This window comes from Diadema setosum, chromosome 2, assembly GCF_964275005.1.
Source record: "Diadema setosum chromosome 2, eeDiaSeto1, whole genome shotgun sequence".
NCBI classification, from domain to species: domain Eukaryota; kingdom Metazoa; phylum Echinodermata; class Echinoidea; order Diadematoida; family Diadematidae; genus Diadema; species Diadema setosum.
Genome location: NC_092686.1, coordinates 38,897,540 through 38,908,957, shown reverse-complemented (window position 1 = coordinate 38,908,957; position 11,418 = coordinate 38,897,540). Strand labels below are relative to the sequence as shown.

The 11,418-nt window shown below is 38.5% G+C and overlaps 1 protein-coding gene across 1 annotated transcript; it reads right to left on the bottom strand.

Moving 5' to 3' along the window:
• Positions 1-6,998: 6,998 nt before the first annotated feature.
• LOC140244900 (uncharacterized) lies at positions 6,999-11,103 on the bottom strand. The gene is made up of 3 exons (XM_072324512.1): positions 11,068-11,103; positions 8,118-8,391; positions 6,999-7,696 (listed from the first exon to the last, which is right to left on the bottom strand). Exons 1-3 carry the CDS (start codon positions 11,101-11,103, stop codon positions 6,999-7,001), a joined length of 1,008 nt encoding a protein of 335 aa, XP_072180613.1.
• Between the last annotated feature and the right edge of the window lie 315 nt (positions 11,104-11,418).

Here is an 11,418-nt window from a genome sequence, read left to right as displayed (position 1 = left end):
TGACGTTGGGCACTGCTCATACAATCAGATCTCCATTTACTGACCTATCCCCGCACTCTGATACGGAAGCCCGAATGACGGTACTGTATCTCTGTGGTATAGTACAGTCTACACTTTTATAACAATGCATCAATTTCAATACCTTGTCTTTTGGGGCTTTTTAAAACTGTATCAGGCATATTATTATGCAATAAAACATCGGAATCAGCTCTGAGGACATTATTTCTTGAGAAACTGAAATCATTGCAACTGCCTATTCAGCAAACCTTCCCCCTCCAACTCTCTAATACAGTCTTTATCTTTTTTTTAAAGAAAAGACATAATCCGAAAGGAATGATAATAGCTAGGCAAGTGAAAAAAAAAGTCCAGCATACTTACGGTGCACGGTATAACCATTTGATACTAACTAGAAGTATCACTAAAGGTGATTAATACCCCAGCTCCCGCAGCCCAGATTCCTATGAAAAAGAATTGCCCAGACTTTGATAAAAGGTTGTGTGTGTGTGTGTGTGTGTGTGTGTGTGTGTGTGTGTGTGTGTGTGTGTGTGTGTGTGTGTGTGTACGTGTACCTTGTGAGCATCTTGTGAGTTGAGTCTGCTTCACAATTGTGGAAGTAGTTCACTCGGCAAGATTTTCAAGAAAATATGCAGTTACCATGGCAACACCTTGTCAGGTACAAATACAAAGAGTATCTTGCAAAACTATACCTATAGATCATTATATGACCTAGATACCAAATTTGAAATAGATTGCTTAAACACTGTGGAAGTAGTTCGCTCCACAAGGTTTCAGGGAAACCAGAAGCGGATCTAGAGGGGGGGGGGGGGGTTGCCCCCCCCCCCCAAAAAAAAAAAAAAAAAAAAAAATCCGGGGACCAATTTTTTATCTTATCTTTTTTTTAACTTGTAATTTTATTTTTTTCTATTTATGTATTGCACATGGCAATGACCTCTATACCAAAAATAGTGGTGTTTTAGATGCAAGAAAACGCCATTTTCACACACAGATTTTCACAAATTCTCCCTACTGTAAGAGGGGGGACAATCCCCCTCCCACACTCTCCCCCCCCCCCCCCCACGCTCGCTCCGCTCGCTCGGGCTCGGTCGCTACGCTCCCTCGCATACCGCCCCCAACCCCCCCCCCTTCATAAAAAGCTAGATCCGCCCCTGGAAACTGTAGTTGCCATAGCAACGCTTTCTCTGACAAATGAACAAAAAAATGTTTTGCACATCTACACCTCAGTGCCATTATGCAAACCAAATTTGAGCTCAATTGCTTCAAATTTGTTGAAGTATACTTCACTCCACAAATCTTCAAGAAAATATACCGTTACCACTGCAACGCCTTGTCATGTGCTTGTCGGGTACAAATACAAAGTATATCTTGCAAGCTACATCATACATACCAAATTTGAAATAAAGTGCTGATGTAATGTGGAAGTAGCTCACTCCACAAGGTTTGGGGAAAGTTGTAGTTACCATGGCAACGCTTTCTCCGACAAACATGAAAACATGTCTTGCACATCTTCACCTCAATGTCATCATGTTCACCAAATTTGAGTTCAATTGCTTTAAAATTATGGAAGTAGTTCACTCCACGAGATTTTCAAGAAAATGTGCCGTTACCATGGCAACGCCTTGTCGAGTACAAACAAAAAGTGTGTTTTGCGTAACTATACACCTACAGATCATCATACATGCTTGTAGATACCAAATTTGAAATAAATTGCTTCAATACTGTGGAAGTAGTTCACTCCACAAGTTTCGGGGAAAATTGTGGCTGCCATGGCAATGCTTTCTTCGACAAACACACATACACCACACACACACACACACACACACACACACACACACACACACACAAAACACATGTCTTGCACATCTACACCTCAATGTCATCATGTACCTCAAGTTTCATCAAAATTGCTTCAAAACTGTAGGAGTTGGCGACGCAAGATTTGCGACGGACCGCCCGACCGCCTGACCGACCGACCGCCCGACCAACCGCACGCTGATTCATATATACCCCCTATACACTTCGAGTATGCGGGGGCATAAGTACGTATCTGCTACACTTTATCTATTTACTACTCTGCTTGTTTTTTTCGTGTTTTGATTTATCTTGATTTAACATGAAATTAGTTTTGCAAGTTAGAGGACTATGCATCGATTTAATATATTATACGCCTTTGATGTACACACTGTTTTAAACATGACTTTGATCATTCATGATACATTATCAAGTTTATTCCATATGAAGGTTACAAAATACAATGATCAATGATGAAGAAAGAGGTTACTGACACACAAAATTCTCTCTCTAATCCTTCATTAATATTTTGAACATATTAAATCGCAATTCATGCAGAATATTGTATGCAAAAGGATACAAATATGAATAATCATCATCACAAGCATTTTGACGACATAGAAATTTAGTGTTGTACATGCAGATGTAAAAATAATGATAGTCATTACTTTTATGTGGTATTGATAGGAAGGTATGCTCTATTTTGGATCTACACTTTATAGACAAGTGGTTAGACTCAACGGGCGTTTTTACAGCAGACCCATTCGTAATAGCCTTAACTATTTAGAGTTCAGTGCAAGGGTAACTGGGTATGGGGTGCTATTCGTTATTCCGAAGGTTCGTTATTCCGGAGATTCATTAATCCAAAAACGAAATTCGGAATAACGAACCTTCGGAATAACGAATCTTCGGACTAAAGAGCCTTCGGAATAACGAACCTTCGGAAAAACGAGCTGTAACCACAGGGTAACACACGCATGACATTTATGTAGTTTGTTCGACATGTTCCTTGGCGTCGGTGAGGCTAGACTATAATAAGGACTGGTGTTTTGTTGTTGTTTTTTCATCACAACATCATTGCTTTGAAATAGACGTTATGTATAGTAAAAAAAAAAATCAAGTGACAAATCAGAAATAGTAAAAACTTTTTTGAATATAATACACAATAATTTCTTCATGTAACTTACTATATAGTCATACATACCAGCTGTGAAACAGACGTCAAAAAGTGGCATACTGTGTGTATATATAATATGCTTTAGTTTACATCCCCCCCCCCAAAAAAAAAAAAAAAAAAAAAAAAAAGTCAACACTTCGATGACTAGGACTTTATGTCAGCTGTAATCGCAACAATACAGTCACGGACTTCCAAAAAAAAATTAAAAAAATGATACCGTCACTCGTTTGATAACACTCAGTAGACGTGCAGATCAGGTCATTCCATGCAGTTTTTCACTCTCCCCATTGCCTTCCTATCACTCCCTATTATAAATTATCATTCACATCATTGGGTCCATGATTCTGCCTCGGAATAAAACAACACTCTCATCTATAAAAGAGTGTGATCATCCCATAGAATCCTTCGATCATCATTAATATAATACTGGGCCGCTAATATAGTGTGTCTATATAACACAGTAAGTGTAACTCTGGGGGACGGACTTCTACCACATGTTGAAACATTCTTTGGAATTGACTACCTGCCTTCACAGATAAGAGTACATAATTTGAGCATTCAAATGAAGTTTGAAATCACGTGAACTTTGTTATAATTACCTTACAATCAAGTAAACTATTTCTGTTCCACCTTTTTGTCTTCGCTTAGTTTTATTTAATGTTGTACACTTTTTTATATTAGGTTTTTGCACTCTTAATTGACACTGCGCTTTGAGCACTCTGTCAAGGTTTATACAACGCTTAACAAAATGTTAATTGTGTTCATTATCATAATACAACACTTGCTCCGCAAAAAAAAAAAAATGACATACGCATGATAATATTGTCTTGTAGCTGCAATGTATCACAATGAGACATTATATATAGCTATACATTGTACAAAGGTACATACTGAGCTAAAATGTAAAACATGATTCTCGGTACATAAGTTCGGCAATACACTTCAAATGCGTTATACAGTTGAATATACAACGATGCAAAGAAAACCAATATCAAAAATACACATGAAAATGAGAGAAATTTAAAATCAAGTCTCCACCATAACCAGGCCATCTTTTTGACACATGTAGGAGAGAATGAGAGACTGAAAAGCAGTGAGTTTGATCCTTACAAAAAAGAACCCCGCCCACTACACGCAATGACAGGCATAAAGTTGGATTTAACACATTTACCACATATACACAATAAAGTTTTGCCCCTTTAATGTTTAAGTATTGATCAAAAGCGGTAATTTTTGCTTTGTGGAAATGATTACAATATGTTTACGGAACATTCTGCAATAATCTATGTGCTCAAAAACAAACGCGGGTGTTGGAGAGCTGTGAATACTAGTACTTTGATCACTCCCCCTCTCCCCTCCCCTTGCCATATCCCTCCTGGAAAGGACACAATATCCCAAAGTGTGAAACACAATATGAAACACAGTGTAAGCAATTTGTAAATACAGTGTGAAATACAATTTTATCTAAATTCATACTGTTAAATTCGAGCGTTTAAACATTAATCCAGATTGCATTAACTGATAATCCCGTGGATACATACATCACATGGATCTCCTCAGGCTCAGGATTGAATACTTTGAATGGCCCTCTACAAGTTTTCAACTTACTGGGCGTCATCGTAGGTAATTCAGGTAATGAATACAATGTGAATCATCCATTCACAGTGTGAAACAGAACTTTATTAAGCTAATTCTCTGTGAAAAAACCACACCAGTGTTATCATCTTCACACTCTTTAATTCGAGCGCTTCAACATATAACCAACTATGTGAACGCATTGTAAACATACTATTACTACTATGGAATGCACCAAAGGGGGCGGAACAGCAAAATTTCAGAACTGGCTCATTCCCATTTCTCTCACACTAATAAACCAGGTATCAATGACTATACATGTATCCTGTTATTTCTGAAGACAGTAACATATACGCAATGAAGTGTATAAAAATTGTTCATGCTATACCGCACAGTGTTAATCATTTATACAAAGGGTGTAGTTCCATGTACAGGTAAAGAGCACAATAGGCCTACACTGTAAAGGCATCTGCTGTAAACTGTAACCACCACACACAAAGGATTTTTTGTCCATGCCACGGCTACATAGTAGGCTCTAGCTTCGCAAGACTTTCAATACTTTACAAGACTTGTAATTTAAAGACGTTTCGGTAGATCAACTGTATATTCAATGAAAATTGCCCAGCCATCCAGCTTTAGATTGTATAGATTACCATTGCTTAATTCAAATGATTTTATTTTCATATAATTATAAAGAAATTCAAAGCAATATACCTAACGCTTACATGAATCCATACTATTGTAAGGAACTTTGAATCACATAAGTTTCAACAAAACTTGCTCGATAAAGGGACTGTATACTTTACTCTAATATCAATATGTTGATAGATAGGCCTGCATGCGCATCATGCTGAATGTGTCCCAAAATTTCCTACCACACTATCTTTAAAACCATATCTTAATGCTCAAAGGCCTTTGTCCAAGTACAGCGATTTCGATAACGTTTTCCTCCTTATATCATTGAATAGACAGTATGTACGTATTTACCATTCGCGTGATTAATGGGTATTAGGGTTTATATCTTCATGTGAAAATGTTTGATTTTGTCATACTAATTTCTTTCATACAAGTGGAGAAATAAAACAAATTGCATAAAGAAGTGAACTGAATGTCCAATACCGCTTTGGCTCCCATTATACCAGACGTGATTGGCAGCACCAAAGAAGCTATAAGTCTGAACTTTCTCACCTATTTCCAACCTGATACACGTATTTGATTGATTGAACAGGCTTTATTTAACTCATTTCTGGCAGACAAAGACTTAATTGCACATGTTTACCATCATGATCATAAAAATAGATATTACAGTACTCTTAATTAACAACGATAAAAAGAAAATACAAGTGCTTCAAACAAATTTAACTTTCTTATTGGTAAAGCTAAAAAGTAAAAACAAAGAAATAATATACACACACAATTGGCATGACTAAAACTATCAAAGTGATTAATACCCCCACCCTCATCTGTGAAAATTACCTCAATCCTCAATATTTTAGATGGTGATGAGTATACCATGGAGTGCATCCTTCAACGCCGATGAGAGATTCGTTTTGGTCATGTACACACGTGCCAAATTTCAGGCCAACTACTCAAACATTATAGAGGGAACGAGCCCAATCCACAACATTCCTATATGCTTTGTTTCAAAAAAAAATAGAAAAGATAGAATAATGATACACTTGAGAAGGCCCGTTAGAAGGAATAGTTATTCTAAAATGTTACAGTTTTAGTGGAGGTTTGGGCCTATGGGTTCCGAAGGGGCAGAACTATGCCCACATGGGGGGGGGGGGGGGGGTACGATCTGTTTTCAGAACGGGAGTGAGTGAGGGAGGGGTTTCCATTTTCAGAATTGAAATTTTGATTCAAAATTTCCTTCAAAATTTTGAAAGAAGCAAAACAACTTAAACAAACTTTCCATTTTTTGGCTGACTTCCCCCCCCCCCCTCCCCCGTATCCGTCCTAATCACATCAAACAAATAGACCCGTAAAAATGCAGGAGGCCCTACATGTCCTATGAATTTACTAAAGAATAGCTAAGCTCCATGACAATTTCAAAAGGCGGGAAGAACCTGGTCCAAAATGTGATCGTGAACCATAGGCTTATACGATGGAATTGAAAGCAAATTTTAAAAAAGCTATATAAAAAAGAGGTGATGTAAATGGGCTGGGAAAATCCACATAAGCCTAAAGTATGAATAGCAGGTTTTATGGTCAAATTGCGAGTTTAATTTTCATCATTTTCTTGAGGATGTACACATATTCTCAAGATTTGAAATTGGATGAAAACATTTCGTGGCATATTAAGCTGCCTTTCCGGTTTATGTGATAAAGGCGTTTCATAATAACAGAAAAATGGCAGAGTCACTTCGATATTCGTAATCTTCCATTAAGTTAGTAACAAGCCTACGATCCCATCTGCTGTATGATCATGGTATTTTTACCCAGCATGCGCAGGGCCTCTCCTCCTCTCTCCTCTTTTCTCTTCTCTTCTCTTATCCCCCTCCCCCTCTTCCTCCCCTTCCCACTTTTCATTTTCAATTCTCTTTTCTTCTCCCTCCCTCTCTCCCTCCTGTTTCTCCTTCTCCCCTTCCCACTCCACCTTTTCATTTCTCTTTTCTTCTATCTCCTCTCTCTCCTCTGCCCCTCTCTCTACGCTGGAATCAGGTGGTATGGTCAATTTCATAATCATACCTTCCATATTAGCAGCTCTGTCTGACCTGCTCTGAGGAACATGAGACCCGACTTCAACTGCCGTCGAGTTGGAGTTGGGATTTGTTTCTTCTACAATCACAGCCACTATTGCAGCAATGATTAACATCAGGCAAACGGCGCCCACAATACCAAGGATGACCGTCTTGTTATTCACCGTCCAAGTTGGCGTGGCAACACCAGAGTCTCTTGCAGCCACTCTTCTTGGAGAAGTTCCTCTAAGAAATTGCTCTATCTGGACGAGACTGTCGCCGAAGAGCTCGGGAGAGTTGGGCCCCAGTTCCCCTGCCATCGCCACCAGAGAGGCGCAGGCGAAAGTTGTCGGTTGAGTGGTCTTCAAAAACCCGATTTGTTGTTCGTATTTGTCGCTCGTGTCCATCTTCTCTGATGGCATATCGTGCACAATCACACCAATGTTGTTCTTGCCTTTAAGAAATGAAAACAGTTAATTCCAAGTAAACAAAATATGTATTAAAATCAGGAGATATTACGGTTTCGACTCGTTGATATGAATGCAACATTATGGCTGATAACGGGAAGGGGCGTATCTAACAAGAGTATTTAACTATTCTCCAATATTCATAATCATGTACACAATTATTTTTTTATCTATTTATTGCAAGTGTTGCGACTAACGTTACATTTAATGGAACGATACGAACATAAAATGTTCAGTCCGTGTTTCCTACACATATCCATCTACTGTTTCTGAATTTTTTTTCACATTTGATAGAAAAAGCAATTTCCGACGTCGGATAACAAGAATCGAAGCATGAAAGTTGACTTCAAAAGAAAGCCATGCCATTTTGTTTCTGCTTTTTTAACGGCGGACCGTTTTATCCCTCACCAAGAAGATGCGCAACCCTTGGCAGAAATTTGTCGTAGAGGGCGTCTGTGACATTGGTGATGGCCATTCTCCTGTTGTGAATGGAGTGACACAGGATCACGGCATCCACTGGGCGATCTCGGAACGAAAACTCGCTCACATCGTTATAAGGCAGTTGGCAGAACTGAATGTCTCTGCTGAGGTGGCCGAACTCTCGAGTGATATAGTCAATGAATCCTTGGACACTGCTCTGCAGGCTGGATGTGCAGACTAAGACCCTGGGCTTCCGGTCCATCTACAAAGTGACATTGACACGTCTAAAGTTGAAGGATTTGTGAAAGTAAAGGTGGACGCAAATACCTTAGAAGTGAAGCTCTCTTGCGTAACCATCCCCACCCCCCCCCCCCTTTTTTTTTTTATTAACTGCAAAGTGTTTATGTCTTGTAGGTTGATCCCATTAAGTGTTGGATATCACGGAAGAATCGGATACGAATGGACAGAGTTAAAAAAAAGAATAATAAATAGCAAAAACAAACAGTCATAGGCCGCGGTCACACTGGCAAAAAATCGCAAAGTTAAAGATAGTATATTTTGCCACTTTGACCACGGTTATTGTGACATAAACTAAAATCACGTCAAAATGTCAGTATGAATAAGAGGAACAAAAAAAAAAATATTTGCAGATACAACACAATATGCTAAATAATAGAACAGCCACACGTAAGATTCAGAACACACTGCCCACAGAAGTATGAATATTAAGGTTAGGCAAATAAAACACGTACATCGTATATGATTATGAACATTTACTGGCAGAAATTTTGGATTTAATCGGTAAACTTAAGGAGTCTATGAACCTCGTGAACCAAATATCTTCTTAATTCAACAAAATAAACTTTGAATTGCAAATTCTAAACACACATACACACATGCACAAACATACATTTCAAGGTGCAACACATTTCTCAATATGCTTGAATTGACTTTAAAGGAATAAAACAAAATCAACCAAATAGTGTAAAAATGCGTCAAAATTGCAAAAAAAAAATCGTCAAAAAGAAAGCTTCCTAATTCATTGTTTCTGATACGGTTTGTTACACATTCACATTCCTTTAATTCTTGCTAAAAACTGACGTGGATATCTAGAAGGAACTGCAAAGTCAAGAATAGAGTTGTGTTTTGTTTTGTTTGTTTGTTTGTTTGCGTGGTCCGACACGGCTTCTTTGGCATACTCCGGAACTTTTTGGGAATACGTACAACCAGAGAGGCCCTGCATGCTATGTCAAGAATAATGTTTTATTCCCCTGCTTTCTGAAAGAGGTAAGTTATGTGCTCTTTCAGTAATAGTTATTGGAATGTTAACTTTTTTAGTTGAATTCTCTTATATCTATAATATCACTATTTACATTTTTCTTATCGTTGTCCATGCTTGACAGTACATGAGTGTGACAAACACTTAACAAATAATTTATAACCTGTAAACGAATTTTTCTATTTTCCTCAAACTTTTGCTAATGTAACTGTATATCAAATTTCTGAATTCACTGAATCATTTAGAATAATTTTCAAGATGCTCCACGCCCTTTCAATAATTGATACGTCGGGTCTACGATGGAGCTATTAATATGGGCTGTTTGTTTGCTTGTTTGTTTTTTATTTGCAGAGAAAAAACAAATCAAATTGCACCTAACTTCTAATAAACTCTAGTAATTACCTTGATGAAGGTCTTTTACATGACTGTTAGTTTCTAATATTGTCAGATGTGAAAATTCCAAGAAAGATTTTCAAATGGAGCAGATAAGGTGAGGATGTATGCCTATTAATGCTCATAAGAACCTCTCTCTCTCTCTCTCTCTCTCTCTCGCTTTCTCTCTTGTGTGCAACTGCATTCGGTATAAAACAGGAAAATTATCATTGGATCGGTGTTGTTGTTGTCGTTCCTATATTAACATTGCTGCTGTTGCTGTGGCTGTGCAATATTGTGTTGCATATAGCACGCAGACACACAGTAAGTGCGCAGGAACATGCGGACACAAGGAATTAAAGGTACCGTTTACCACTGGGAGCCGTGATTTAAAAATGTTCCAGTTATCACATTTTGACGCATAGGTATGTATAGGTCAGTTGAATGTAGGCCTACAAAACATCAACATAAAAAAATCGCAATAAAGGGGAGTAAAGCCTAAGCAAATCTTATCATAACTGTTGTTCACATTTTTGTATACTAAACAATACTTAACATTGATTATATTGATTAACATTTTTACACTGGCTGTATCTATCCCTAACTCACATTTTAGAACTATTTTGAAGCACTAAAGCTGTTTTTTTTTTTAATCTGCAAATGGTAACTAAACGCTACAAGACGTGCGCATAATAGTGTTGCCCGAACGTTTTGAAAACCATATACCATCCAGGGGCGAATCCAGGAATTCAGTAAAGGGGAGCACCTTAACAAATTCAAAGGGGGAGCACGCACCCCTCCCCCATTTTTTTCCTTTTTATTTCTTTTGTTTCAAATAAAGATAAAGAGGGGGACGCGCGCCCGGTGCGCCCCCCTCTGGATCCGCCACTGCCATCAAAACAAAGATTGCTTCCGTTGCTAGCGCAACAAATTAGACGCTATGTCAAATGCATGGCAGAATGCGCAGAACAATGCTTGCGGATGTCAGTGCATTGTGTAATGTACAACACCATGAATGTATGACTTGGAATATTTCCTGCACACAAATAATTTATAGTCAGGCCCTGACCACGTACGGTTGTCATGTGCTTGTCTGAGAACACGAAACATCCATTATACCGACATGGTAGCAGTCAGAAAAAAAAAAACAACAACAACAGCCCTTCTGCCCTCTCATCTATTTTGTAGGCCTACGTGGTACAAAGCTTCATGCAAAATGGTTGCAGCTGTCAAAGTTCTAATATACTCTTGCGCCGTGCGCAATCGTCAACATTGTCGTGTACATACCTCACTACCTTGAAATCGCTGGTAGAAGCTAGTCATGATTTCTACAAATCAATTTTTTCCCGTAGCTCTTCTCTTCAAACCTCAGCTCATGTGTTGATCACTGACTAAAATTCTTGATTCGAAGAAAATGCTTGTGTCACTTCCATCGGACATAAGTCAATGGCGATAACTCAAACTTAGCAATCTCATTGTCTTCAACCAAACATAGGCTAAGCTCCGCGGGGAAATCCCCTTAGTGCGCGCGCACGACAAGCGGACGTTTAGAGGGAAAAGCCTGTTCTGCGCACGCCCGAAATAACTTATCAAAATCGATGTCGTGTGGTTTGAGTCCTTAATAACGTCAGTTCTGGA